This window comes from Salvelinus sp. IW2-2015, linkage group LG5 (assembly GCF_002910315.2).
Source record: "Salvelinus sp. IW2-2015 linkage group LG5, ASM291031v2, whole genome shotgun sequence".
Taxonomy (NCBI): domain Eukaryota; kingdom Metazoa; phylum Chordata; class Actinopteri; order Salmoniformes; family Salmonidae; genus Salvelinus; species Salvelinus sp. IW2-2015.
Genome location: NC_036844.1, coordinates 36,213,242 through 36,228,011, shown reverse-complemented (window position 1 = coordinate 36,228,011; position 14,770 = coordinate 36,213,242). Strand labels below are relative to the sequence as shown.

At 43.0% G+C, this 14,770-nt stretch overlaps 1 protein-coding gene across 1 annotated transcript in view; it reads left to right on the top strand.

Moving 5' to 3' along the window:
• Window positions 1-6,125: 6,125 nt before the first annotated feature.
• LOC139027726 (relaxin receptor 2-like) overlaps window positions 6,126-14,770 on the top strand; it is a 12,031-nt gene continuing 3,386 nt past the window's right edge. The window contains exons 1-4 of the mRNA XM_070443504.1: window positions 6,126-6,203; window positions 6,831-6,906; window positions 11,837-11,982; window positions 12,830-12,925. Of these exons, the coding sequence (XP_070299605.1) occupies window positions 6,126-6,203; window positions 6,831-6,906; window positions 11,837-11,982; window positions 12,830-12,925 (396 nt within the window). The remainder of the gene's footprint in view (window positions 6,204-6,830; window positions 6,907-11,836; window positions 11,983-12,829; window positions 12,926-14,770) is intronic.

The window sequence follows — 14,770 nt, the reverse complement described above, 5'->3', positions numbered from 1 at the left end:
GATACTGCACGGTACTGTTTTTCCAAGCTAGTCGGAAGACTTCCAGTTTGGTGTGGCGCCATTTCCGTATTTTCTGTATACCAGGGAGCTAGTTTCTTATGACAAATGTTTTTAGTTTTTAGGGGTGCAACTGCATCTAGGGTATTGCACAAGGTTAAATTGAGTTCCTCAGTTAGGTGGTTAACTGATTTTTGTCCTCTGACGTCCTTGGATAGGCAGAAGGAGTCTGGAAGGGCATCAAGGAATCTTTGTGTTGTCTGAGAATTTATAGCACGACTTTTGATGCTCCTTGGTTGGGGTCTGAGCAGATTATTTGTTGCGATTGCAAACGTGGAAAAACATTAAGATCTACAACATTTATTCCATGGGACAAAACTAGGTCCAGAGTATGACTGTGGCAGTGAGTAGGTCCAGAGACATGTTGGACAAAACCCACTGAGCCGATGATGGCTCCGAAAGCCTTTTGGAGTGGGTCTGTGGACTTTTCCATGTGAATATTAAAATCACCAAAAATTAGAGTATTATCTGCTATGACTACAAGGTCCGATAGGAATTAAAGGAACTTAGTGAGGAATGCTGTATATGGCCCAGGAGGCCTGTAAACAGTGGCTATAAAAAGTGATTGAGTAGGCTGCATAGATTTCATGACTAGAAGCTCAAAAGACGAAAACGTCATTTTTTTTGTTGTTGTTGTAAATTGAAATTTGCTATCGTAAATGTTAGCAACACCTCCGCCTTTGTGGGATGCACGGGGGATATGGTCACTAGTGTAACCAGGAGGTGAGGCCTCATTTAACACAGWAAATTCATCAGGCTTAAGCCATGTTTCAGTCAGGCCAATCACATCAAGATTATGATCAGTGATTAGTTCATTGACTATAACTGCCTTTGAAGTGAGGGATCTAACATTAAGTAGCCCTATTTTGAGATGTGAGGTATCACGATCTCTTTCAATAATGGCAGGAATGGAGGAGGTCTTTATCCTAGTGAGATTGCTAAGGCGAACACCGCCATGTTTAGTTTTGCCCAACCTAGGTCGAGGCACAGACACGGTCTCAATGGGGAATTTGAACTTTGAATTTCAAAGTTGATTTAGAGCAACCTGGCTGCTAATCCAACCTCTATTTTTCTTTCTCTCTGTCACCCTCTCTTAATTCAATGATATCCAAAGTGCTTTATTGGCATGGGAAACATATACTCAGATACACCGTCTAGTACCGGTTCTTCTGGAATGGAAATGTTGCTCAATTGGTATCAAGGGACCTAACGTGTTCCAGGAAAACATTCCCCACTACATTCCACCAACACCACCAGCCTGTACTTTTGACACCAGGCAGGATGGGGCCATGGACTCATGCTGCTTACTCCACATCCTGACTCTGCCATTAGCATGACACAAAAGGAAATGGGATTCATCAGACTAGGCATTGTTTTTCTACTCATCAATTGTCCAGTGTTGGTGATCGCGTGCCCACTGGAGCCGCTTCTTGTTGTTTTTAGCTGATAGGAGCAGAACCCGGTGTGGTCGTCTGCTGCAATAGTCCATCCGTGACTAAGACCGACCGGTCTGCTCACCATTGTTGTACTGCGCCGTTATTTGACTGTTTGTGGCCCGCCTGTTAGCTCGCACGATTCTTGCGATTCTCCTTCGACATCTCTCATCAACAAGCTGTTTTCGCCCACAGGACTGCCGCTGGCTGGATGCTTTTTGTTTGTTGCACCATTCTCGGTAAACCCTAAATATTATAGTGCGTGAAAAGCCCAGGAGACCAGCCGTTTCGGAGATACTGGAACTGGCGAGCCTGGCACCGACCGTCATACCATGGTCAAAGTTGCTTAGGTCACTCGTTTTGCCCGTTCTAACATTCAATTGAACAGTAACTGAATGCCTCGATGCCCGTCTCTCTGCTTTATATAGCAAACCACGGCCACATGACTCATTGTCTATAGGAGCGAACCATTTTTCTGAAGGGTGTGGTGTACCTAATAAATTGTGTATGTTTACATTGCCAATGCAACTGAAATAGACAATTAACAAAAGTAAAATAACCAATCAGAAATGAACAGTAAACATTACACACAACAGTTTCTAAAGAATAGAGACATTTCAAGTGTTATATAATTGTCTATGTACAGTGTTGTAACAATAAGCAAATAGTTGGAGAATGAAAGGGAAAATAAATAAACATAAATATAGGTTGTATTTACAATGGTGTTTGTTCTTCACTGGTTGCCCTTTTCTTCTGGCAACAGGTCACAAATCTTGCTACTGTGATGACACACTGTGGTATTTCACCTAATTGGTATGGAAGTTTGTCAAAATGTGATTTTTTTTCTAATTATTTGTGGGTCTGTGTAATCTGAGAGAAACATGTCTCACTAATATGGTCATACATTTGGCAGGCAGTTAGGAAGTGCAGCTCGGTTTCCACCTCGTTTTGTGGGCAGTGGGCATATAGCCAGACTTCCCTCGAGAGCCAGGTCTGCCTATTAGCGACCTCTCTCAATAGCAAGGGCTATGGTCACTGAGTTTGTACATAGTCAAAGCTTTTCTTAATTTTGGGTCAGTCACAGTGGTCAAGAATTCGGCCAATATGTACTGTCTGTTTAGAGCCAAATAGCATTCCAGTTTGCTCTGTTTAAAAAATCCAATGTGTCCAGAAGTTCTCATTTTGTTTTCTCATGATTTGGCAGTGTCACGCCCTGACCTTAGTATTCTATGTTTTCTGTATTATTTTGGTCAGGTCAGGGTGTGACGAGGGTGGGTATGATTGTTTTGTATTGTTCTAGGATTTTGTATGTCTAGGTGTCTGTGTGTAATCTAGGCATATGTAGGTCTATGGTGGCCTGAATTGGTTCCCAATCAGAGGCAGCTGTTTATCGTTGTCTCTGATTGGGGATCCTATTTAGGTTGCCATTTTCCAGTTTGGTTGGTGGGTTATTGTCTATGTGTAGTTGCATGTCAGCACTCAGTGTTTTTTTAGCTTCACGTTCGTTTTGTTAGTTTGTTAGTTTGTCTAGTGTTCTTCGTGTCCATTCGTCTTATTAAAGAGAATGTATACATATCACGCTGCGCCTTGGTCTCCTCCTTACGACGAACGTGACAGAATAACCCACCAAACAAGGACCAAGCAGCATGATAAGGAGGAACAGCGCTTAAAACTTCTTGTCACTATAGGGGGTGCTGTTTCAACTTCGACATTTATCGTTCCCAAATTAAACTGCCTCGTACTCAATTCTTGCTCGTACAATATGCATATTATTATTACTATTGGATAGAAAACAATCTCTAGTTTCTAAAACCGTTTGAATTATGTCTCTGGGTGAAACAGACATCATTCTGCAGCGAAATTCATGACAGGAACTGCGAAGGTCTGAACACGAGGCTCTGTTCTCAGTCAGTTTAAAGCTCTGTATGTATCCTATGGGTCGACATGACTGCACGCGCCTTCCCCTGGATGTCAGTAACCAATGAGAATTGGAATGGAGTTTCTAGGCAGATCTCAGACCTTATAAAGCCCAAGGAATGGAGGGAGCTCTCTTTTCGACGTTCGTCATGACGCAAAGCAAGACTCAGGATGGCATTTTGAAACGCTCAGTTATCGGCCTTAGATATATCCGTCTGTAATTTAATTCGATATAGGTGTTAGAAACATCATAACGAAGTTATTTTAAACCGAGTTATATCAGTTTATGCGAGTATATTGCGATTTTCGGAATTTCCTTAGTATTGCGTTTTGAAGATTTGGGCATGTCTGCGCCACATAGCTATTGTTAGCTGCTAGTTCCAAAGTTGAGGAGGACGTTTTACAACCGAGCAACGATTCTTTTGGACAAAGGACCACTTGCCCAAGATTCTGATGGAAGCTCGTCCAAAAGTAAGAGCTATTTATGTGTTATTCCGTATTTATGTGGAAAAATGTAAAGGATTTGTCCGCCATTAATTGCGGCACTAGTCTGCTGTAACGCACACTGTATGTCTAGTAACGTTAAATTTTAAAAATCTAACACAGCGGTTGCATTAATAACTAATGCATCTTTCATTTGCTGTCCAACCTGTATTTTTTAGTCAAGTTTACGATTATTTATCGATTAGATTAGGTGCCTCTCCAAGATGGCGTCGYCCAGAATGCKTGAAATGRTGCTACTGATCACATTGTATAACCACGATTTGTGCTGCTAAATATGCACATTTTCGAACAAAACCTATATGCATTGTGTAATATGATGTTACAGGACTGTCATCTGATGAAGTTTATCAAGGTTAGTCAAATTATATATCTTTTGCTGGATTGTTACGATCGCTAACATTTGCTGCTGGTAAATGCGGTTGTGTTTCTGGCTATTGTGGTAAGCTAATATAATGCTATATTGTGTTTTCGCTGTAAAACACTTAAAAAATCTGACATATTGGCTGGATTCACAAGATGTTGGGCTTTCATTTGCTGTACGCTGTGTATTTTTCAGAAATGTTTTATGATGAGTAATTAGGTATTTAACGTTGGTCTCTGTAATTATTCTGGCTGCATCGACGCTATTTCAGATTGCAGCTGCAATGTAGAACTGTGATTTATACCTGAAATATGCAAATTTTTCTAACAAAACATATGCTATACAATAAATATGTTATCAGACTGTCATCTGATGAAGTTTTTTCTTGGTTAGTGGCTATTTATATCTTTATTTGGTCGAATTAGTGATGGCTACCTATGCAGGAAAAAAATGGTGGAGAAAAAAAAGTTGTGTCTTTTGCTATGGTGGTTAGCTAATAGAAATACATATTGTGTCTTCCCTGTAAAACATTAAAAAAATCGGAAATGATGGCTGGATTCACAAGATCTGTATCTTTCATCTGGTGTCTTGGACTTGTGATTTCATGAACATTTGATTATATGATATCCCTGTAGCTTTAGGCTAGGCTATGCTAGTCTGCTTTTTTGATGGGGGGATCCCGGATACGGGTTTGTGACTCGTTAGAGGGGAAATGGGGAAATGGACCTGGGAGGAAATTCTGGATGGAGCAGGACCCTGGACACAGCCGGGGGAGTATCGCCTTTCTGAAGAGGAGATAGAGGCAGCGAAAGTGGAACGGAGATACTACGAGGAAAAATACCGGAGAATAGAGGAACGGCAACGATATGTAGGTACACGGCTAGCACGGAAGCCCGAGAGGCAGTCCCACAATTTTTTGGGGGGGGCACACGAGGAGATTGGCTGAGTCAGGTAGGAGACCTGAGCCAACTCCTTGTGCTTACCGTGGGGAGCGTGTAACTGGTCAGGCACCGTGTTATGCAGAGATGCGCACGATGTCTCCAGTTCGCATTCTTAGCCTGGTGCGCTCTATTCCAGCTCCTCACGTTTGCCGGGCTAGAATGGTCATCCAGCCAGGACATATTGAGCCAGCTCTGATTTCTGGATCTCCAATGCGTCTCCATGGTCCAGTGTATCCTGTTCCTCCTCCCCGCACTCTCCCTGAGGTGCGTGTCCCCAGCCCGGTACCACCAGTTCCGGCACCACGCACCAGGCCTCCAGTGCGCCTCCAGGGTCCAGTACGCCCTGTTCCTGCTCCTCGCACTCGCCCTGAGGTGCGAGTCCCCAGCCCGGTACTACCAATTCCGGCACCACGCACCAGGCCTCCAGTGCGCCTCCAGGGTCCAGTACGCCCTGTTCCTGCTCCTCGCACTCGCCCTGAGGTGCGTGTCCTCAGCCCGGTACCACCAGTTCCGGCACCACACACCAGGCCTAAGGTGCGCCTCGGCAGTCCAGAGTGTCCGGCGACAGTACCCAGTCCAGAGCGTCCGGCGACAGTACCCAGTCCAGAGCGTCCGGCGACAGTACCCAGTCCAGAGCGTCCGGGACAGTTCACAGACCGGAACCTCCAACGACGGGCCACAGACCGGAACCTCCAACGACGGGCACAGAACGGACCTCCAACAACGGGCCACCGTCCTGAACCTCCAACGACGGGCCACAGTCCGGAACCTCCAACGACGGACCACAGTCCGGAACCTCCAACGACAATCTCCAGTCCGGAGCCTCCAGCGACGATCTCTAGTCCGGGGCCTCCAGCGACGATCTCTAGTCCGGGGCCTCCAGCGACGGTCCCCAGTCCAGAATATCCGGCGATGATCAACGCAGCGAGGGTTCAGCCCGGGGCCTACGGCGAGGATCCGCAGTCCAGAGCCTCCGGCAATGATCCACGGGTCAGTGCTACAAGAGCGGACTCAGTGTAAAGAAGGGGGGCGGCGTCCAGAACCAGAGCCGCCACCGAGGGTAGATGCCCACCCGGACCCTCCCCTATAAGTTCAGGTTTGCGGTCGGGAGTCCGCACCTTTGGGGGGGGGGGGGGGGGGTACTGTCATGCCCTGACCTTAGTATTCTATGTTTTCTGTATTATTTTGGTCAGGTCAGGGTGTGACGAGGGTGGGTATGATTGTTTTGTATTGTCTAGGGATTTTGTATGTCTAGGTGTCTGTGTGTAATCTAGGCATATGTAGGTCTATGGTGGCCTGAATTGGTTCCCAATCAGAGGCAGCTGTTTATCGTTGTCTCTGATTGGGGATCCTATTTAGGTTGCCATTTTCCAGTTTGGTTGGTGGGTTATTGTCTATGTGTAGTTGCATGTCAGCACTCAGTGTTTTTTTAGCTTCACGTTCGTTTTGTTAGTTTGTTAGTTTGTCTAGTGTTCTTCGTGTCCATTCGTCTTATTAAAGAGAATGTATACATATCACGCTGTGCCTTGGTCTCCTCCTTACGGCGAACGTGACAGGCTGGTTCTAATTGTTTTGCTGTCCTGGGGTTCTGTGGGGTCTGTTTGTGTTTGTGAACAGAGCCCCAGGACCAGCTGGCTGAGGGGGACTCTTCTACAGTTTCACCTCTCTGTAGGCCATGGCTTTGTTATGGAAGGTATGCGAATCGCTTCCTTTTAGGTAGTTCTGCTCTGCATGCATTATTTGGTGGATATTGTTGTACACAGAATATGTTTTTGCTAAATTCTGCATGCAGAGTTTCAATTTGGTGTTTGTCCCATTTTGGTTGGTGAGTGGACCCATACCTCACAACCATAAAGGGAAAGGGTTCTATAACTGATTAAAGTCTTTTTTGCCAGATCCTAATTGGGATGTTGAATTTTATGTTCCTTTTGATTGCGTAGAAGGCCCTTCTTGCCTTGTCTCTCAGATCATTTACAGCTTTGTGGAATGTACCTGTGGTGCTGATGTGCTCTAAGGCAACGGTGTCTAGATGTAATTTGTAGTTGTGGTTCCGGCAGCTGGAACACCATTATTTTTGTATGACTGAGATTCACTGTCAATGCCCAGGTCTGACAGAATATGTGCAGACGATCTAGGTGCTGTAGGCCCTCCTTAGTTGGCGTCAGAAGCACCAGATCATCAGCAAACAGACATTTGACTTCAGACTTCAAAAAATATACAGTATATAAATAAACAAAAGCTTAAAAGCATACTGACAAAGTACTCATCATCACTCACCGCTTGGAGTGCTGCAGACTGTTCTAGTGCCCTTGCCAATTCATTGACATACAGTGCATTCGGAAAGTAGTCAGACCACTTCACTTTTTCCACATTTTGTTACATTACAGGCTTATTCTAAAATGGATTCAATTGTTTTTTTCCTCTACACACAATACCCCAAAATGACAAAGCAAAAATGTGTGGCTATTTTATTAAAAATAAAAAACAGAAATACCTTATTTACATAAGTATTCAGACCCTTTGCTATAAGACTTGAAATTAAGCTCAGGTGCATCCTGTTTCCATTGATCATCCTTGACATGTTTCTACAACTTGATTGGAGTCCACCTTGTCGTAAATTCAATTGATTGGACATGATTTGGAAAAGCACACACCTGTCTATGTAAGGTCCCACAGTTGACAGTGCATGTCAGAGCAAAAACCAAGTCATGAGGTCGAAGGAATTGTCCGTAGACCTCCGAGACAAGATTGTGTTGAGGCACAGATCTGGGGAAGGGTACCAAAACATTTCTGCAGCATTGAAGGTCCCTAAGAACACAGTGGGCTCATTCTTAAATGGAAGAAGTTTGGACTCTTCCTGGAGCTGGCCACCCGGCCAAACTGAGCAATCGGGGGAGAAGGGCCTTGGTCAGGGAGGTCACTCTGACAGAGCTCCAGAGCTCCTCTGTGTAGTTGGCAAATCAGCACTCCACCAATCAGGCCTTTATTGTAGAGGGGCCAGATTGAAGCCACTCCTCAGTAAAAGGCACATGACAGCCCGCTTGTAGTTTGCCAAAAGGCACCTAATGGACTCTGACTATGAGAAATAAGATTCTCTGGTCTGATGAAACCAAGCTTGAACACTTTGGCCTGAATCCTAAGTGTCACGTCTGGAGAAAACCTGGCACCATCCCTACAGTAAAGCATGGTGGTGGCAGCATCATGCTATAGGGATGTTTTTCAGCCTCGGGGACTGGGAGACTTGTCAGGATCGAGGCAAAGATGAACAGAGCAAAGTACAGAGATCCTTGATGAAAACCTGCTCCAGACTGCTCAGGACCTCAGAATGGGGCAAATGTTCACCTTCCAATAGGACAATGACCCTATGCACACAGCCAAGACAAGGAGGAGTAGCTTCYGGACAAGTCTCTGAATGTCCTTGAGTGGCCCAGCCAGAGCCCGGACTTGAACCTGATCGAACATCTCTGGAGAGAACTGAAAATAGCTGTGCAGCAACTCTCCCCATCCAACCTGACAGATCTTGAGAGGATATGCAGAGAATGGGAGAAACTCCCCAAATACAAGTGTGCCAAGCTTGTAGCGTTATTATTTATAAATTTGCACTAATTTCAAAAAATCTGTTTTGGCTTTGTAATTTTGGGGGTATTGTGTGTAGATTAATGAGGAAAAAATGATTTTATACATTTTGAATAAGGCTGTAAAGTAACAAAATGTGGAAAAAGTCAAGTGGTCTGAATACTTTGGTTGGGAGTCATTGATGGACAGCGATATTTAAACCTTGTTTCTGTTTTTTAAGCAGATTTAAGTCACAACTGAGACTAGACCACTCAGGAACACTCAACATCACCTGGTAAGCCATTGTGTTGTGTCTTTGCTTAAAAATGCGTGTAATTGTCCCGCAGAAGAATAAAGAATAAAATAATAAAAATTAAAAACTACAGAGTTAGGACAAATCCAATACAACACAAAGTGAAACCATCTCTATTTTTAAGTATTGTGGTGGCAGCATCATGTTGTATATGCATGTCATCGGCAGAGACTGGGGAGTTTGTCAGGATCAGAATAAATATGAACTGATTAAAGCCCACGTAAAAAGTTACGAAAAACCCCACCTCAGTCTTCTGAAAACCTAACCCTTAGCTAAAGTTGTATTTTTCAATGGGACAATTACACAAATGTTAATGCAAAAGATACACCAGACTGGCTTTCCAAGAGTTGTTGATTGTTCCTGAGGGGTCTAGTGTCAGTCCTGACTTAAATTAGCTTGAAATTCAGAGACAAAGTTTGAATATTGCTGTCCATCAATGATTCCCAAACAAATTTAACAAGCTTGAGCAATTTTGACAAAAACAATGGATATATGTTGGCCTAAGTTGGTAGTTAGTAGAATATTATTTCAAATGATTGACAGCTGTAATGGCTGCCAAAGGTGCTTTCACCAAGTATTCATGTGAAAAAGAGGTGTGATGTCATCCGTAATCAAGACATCTTTGGTTTTTTGTTGTTGTTGTTTTTTCTTAATTTGTAAAATGTATAATCTATAACTTTCTTTCACTTTGAAAATGTGGAGAAGGTTGTGTAGATCTGTAGGTAAAATTACATTTTAAGGCAGCAAAATGTGAAAAATGTTCAAGGGGTTGTAGACTTTCTGTAGGCACAGTATGTTGAAGAGGGTGGGGCTCAAGCTGCATCCCTGTCTCAACCCATGACCCTGAGGAAAGAAATCTGTGTGTTTTAACAGCACACTTTTTGTTTGTGTACATGGATTTTATAATGTTGTATGTTTTACCCCAACATCGCTTTCCATCAATTCAATTAGTAGACCCTCATGCCAAATTGAGTTCTGCAAAGCAAGAGAAGACTTTACTTTTGTTTTGGTTTGTTTGTTTGTCAATTAGGAAGTTAAATATGTGGTCTGTTGTACAGTAATTCGGTAAAAACCCAATTTGCTCAGGACGTTGTTTTCACTGAGTTTGCTGTTAATGATAATGCAGAGGATTTTCCCAAGGTTGCTGTTGACGCATATCCCACAGTAATTATTGGGGTCAAATTTCTCTCCACTTTTGTGGATTGGGGTGATCAGTCCTTGGTTCCAAATTTTGGGGAAGATGCCAGAGCTGAGGATGATGTTAAAGTATAGCCAATTTAAATTTGTGGTCTGTATATTTTATCATTTCATTTAGGATACCATCAACACCACAGGCCTTTTTGGGTTGGAGGGTTTGTATTTTGTCTTGTAGTTCAATGTAATTGGAGAATCCAGTGGGTTCTGGTAGTCTTTAATAGCTGATTCTAAGAGTTTGTATTTGATCATGTAAATGTTTTTGCTGTTTGTTCTTTGTTATAGATCCAAAAAGATTGGAGAAGTGGTTTAATCACACATCTCCGTGTGGGATAGATAACTCTTCGTATGGTTGTTTGTTTAGTGTGTTCCAATGTTCCCAGAAGTCATTAGATTCTATCGATTCTTCAATTACATCGAGCTGATCTCTGACGTGCTGTTCCTTCTTTTTCCATAGAGTATTTCTGTATTGTTTTAGTGATTCACCATAGTGAAGGTGTAGACTCAGGTTTTCAGGGTCTCTGTTTTTGGTTGGATAGGTTGCTCAATTTATTTCTTAGGGTTTTGCGTTCTTCCTCAAACCATTTGCCATTGTTGTAATACATTTTTTAGGTTTTCTGCTTGAAATGTTTTGATTTGTTAAGAAAGCTGAGAGGTCAAGATATACAGTTTAGGCTTTCTACATGCAAGTTTACACCTTCACTATTGCAGTGAAACCATTATGTCCAGGAAATTGTCTAAAAGGACTGGATTTATTGTTGCCCGATAGTTTCTTAATATTATTCAGTTCCTTTGGCTTTGATGCCTCATGATTGAGTACTGCTTTGTTCAAGTAGACTGTGACTTTGCTGTGATCTGAAAGGGGTGTCAGTGGGCAGACTGTGAATGCCCTGAGAGACTCCGGGTTGAGGTCAGTGATTAAGCAATCTACAGTGCTACTGCCAAGGGACAAGCTGTAGGTGTACCTACCGTAGGGGTCCCCTTCAAAGCCCACCATTGACTATGTTCTGACCCTGCATGTGACATAGCTGCAAGAGTTGTGACCCATTTTCTTGTTGGTTGTTTTGTCGTAATTGTGTCCAGGGGGGTATATTTGGGAGGGAATGCTGTCACCTCCAGGTAGGTGCTTGTCCCTCTGTGTGCTGAGAATGTCAGGTTATTGTCCAGTTCTGGCATTTAGGTCACCATTGTTAGGTTCTAATTCTCAGAGTAAAAAAAGCTTAACCAAGTTTATTCTGTCAAGTTTAACCCAGAATCCAACACCATATACTAGTACATGTCCCTGGGCATAGACATGATTGACCTCACCCTTTAGGATGGAGAATCTTTCTTCATTAAAGTATGGGGATTCTAGTGGGGGGATATAGGTAGCAAAAAGGAGGAAATTTTTCTCTGTTAAGATTATTTCCTTTTTAATTTCTAGCTCTCTTTCTCACCGTCTCTCTCGCAACACAAGACAAACTACCCAGATACAATCTTGAACTCTTTGAACCCATCGCAAATGTATACAGTCAGTGAGAATGTATTAGAGTTCTCTCTCTCTCTCTCTCGCTCTCCCCAGGTGCAGACTGTCTGATGGGAGTGTACCTGTTCTTTGTCGGTGTGTTTGACGTGAAGTTCCGAGGGGAGTACAATCGTAACGCTCTCCTGTGGATGGAGAGTGTGGAATGTCGAACCATCGGATTCCTGGCTATGCTCTCCTCAGAGGTGAATTAACACGCGCGTACACAGACACACCTGTGGATGGAGAGAAAGTCCTCAGAGGTACAATGAGAATAATGAGTATAGTTATTGGTGTCAGTTTACAGACATAAATTAAGATTCCCGGAGTGAATTTTTTATATATTTCTCTGCTCTCATTCTGATTCTTCCAGAACGTCATGTCCTGTCTGCAGGCTAACTCACAATGTCCTGAATATATTTCCTCTCCCAATAAATGTCTGAGGAAGTGTTCCAAATGGTAACCTACCCTCAATGTAGTGCACTACTTTAGGGTGCAATGTGGTGTGCCAGTTGGGACACAGCCCAAATGGCAGCCCAAGCTGTTTCCCCTGAAGAAGTCTGGAGGATCACGATGTTCTAGTCGTCCCAGTCTGTTTGTGCCATCATGCCAAATCATTGTCACTCATTAGGTCCCGGTCTGTTTGGCAGGGCAATTCCATAGTCGGCAAGAAAGTAGAAACAGACTGACAGTCCACTGTTCTACTACAGAGTCCACGGTTCTACTACAGAGTCCACGGTTCTACTACAGAGTCCACGGTTCTACTACAGAGTCCACGGTTCTACTACAGAGTCCACGGTTCTACTACAGGAATCAGTTGTCTTGACCTCTTGTAATGCTGTATCTGCAGGTATCAGTTCTGTTTCTGATCTGTTTCTGATCTATCTGACTAGGAAGAGAGAGAGACAGAGAGAGAGAGACACTGAGAGAGAGGGTGTGTTTATAACTGTAATGCTGTCTTCCAGGTATCGGTTCTGCTGTTGACCTACCTGACTATCGAGAGACGGAGACAGAGACAAAGTCTATGTTTGTAACTGTAATGCTGTCTTCCAGGTATCGGTTCTGCTGTTGACCTACCTGACCCTGGAGAAGTTCCTGGTCATAGTGTTTCCCTTCAGCCACCTCAGACCTGGTAAACTACAGACTGTGGTGAGTCACACTATGCCTTCTTATGACACTACTTGTGCCCTCCTTTAACAGGACAAACTACTTCATCTGTTATATCAGGTTATATATCTGATTACCAGGTAAACTACAGACTGAGTCTGTCAGCTGTTGACTTTATACACAAGCACTGCTGCACCATCTGTGGCAATTACGTTGATCTATCTGTGACTCGTTTCAGGAAACTAGGCATATGTCGAGTGTCACTACTTCACAAGAGATGTAATTTCAACGTAAACATTCATTTTTTATCAAAATTAGTTTTTTGTTGTTGGCAGAAATGCTTTCTGGAACATGTAAACTTTCATGCACCTTAATAAGAAACATGTATGCCATCTGGAAATACGAATACAATTGTTAAATTACTAGCCTAGTTGGTTTAGCCATGGAAGAAGCCAGAAACCTTCCCGCTAGCCATGATTGGCTGAGATAATGGATGGGCTGGACATGCCGAGAGATGAGTTCGGATTGGTCTACCATGTAGGGCTCAGTATGTGTAGGTAATCCTTTCTAACAAAGTTTTTTTTTTAAAGATATCACGAAGAACTGCAAAAGTGTTGCTAATGCTTTCTACTTAATGGAGTTTTGAAATCAGTGGAATGCCCGGTGGAAGCAGAGTATGATGGCTAAGGAGAGAAATTCTGCCATTTGATTGCAAATATGCAGAGGGAGGTGAAAAGAGAACACACAGAAGGCTGTTGTATAAAACACCTGTCTCTGGATTACATCTTCAAACTAAGGGCAACCATGGCATCCGTGACAGAGGGAGAAGCGTTCATACATGTATAAGGGTAAGAGAGTCTAGCTAGCTACATTTTCAGATATTATAAGTTTCTAATTTTGACAGAAAGTAATTTTCATTGCAAGTTAATGCATACTGTTAGCTAGCTAGCTGGCTCGCTTACTAACGTTACGTGTATGATCTGTGTAGGAATATTATTTGTATCTCAGAGCCATTTGCATTGCTAGTTTATGGACTTATGTTAGCTAGCTAGCTAACAGTGAACCTAGTTGGTTAGCTTTATCTACCTGCAGGGTAATAACATGAGTTGGGATTATGGTTCATTGTTTAACTTCTTTGGGCTGCAAGCCCGAAGCCGGGCACAATATGACAACAGCCACTTCAAGTGCAGGGCGCGAAATTCAAAACTGGGCGCAAACTAATAGTACACATGTTCGACAGATATATGAAATAACATCATAAAATGGGTCCTACTTTTGATGATCTTCCATCAGAATGTTGTACAAGGGTCCTTTGTCGGGAACAATCGTTGTTGGTTTTAGAATGTCCTCTTCTCCAGTCAATTAGCACGGAAAGCTAGCCAAAGTGGCGCGAAGCTCTTCTTCGTAAACAAACGCAGACAAGCAAAACGCCAACGTCCCGAAAAAATTTCAATAATCTAATAAAACTATATTGAAAAAAACTACTTACGATGATATTGTCACATTTATCAAATAAATCAAAGCCGGAGATATTAGCCGTCTATAACGCAGCTTTTCAGAAGGCAATACCCGGTCCCTTCTCGCGCCTTCCAAAAACAGGAATTGGTGTCACGTCATGCCAGAGCTCTTATTCGACTCAGATCAAGTTACACTCCATTTCTCTCTCACTGCCTGTTGACATCTAGTTGGAAGGCGTATGAAGTGCATGTATACTAATACATATCAAGCACATTTATAGGCAGGCCCTAAGAACAGAGCATCGATTTCAGATTTCCACTTCCTTCAGGAAGTTTGCTGCAAAATGAGTTCTGTTTTACTCACAGATATAATTCAAACAGTTTTAGAAACTAGAGAGTGTTTTCATCCAATAGTAATAATAATAGCATA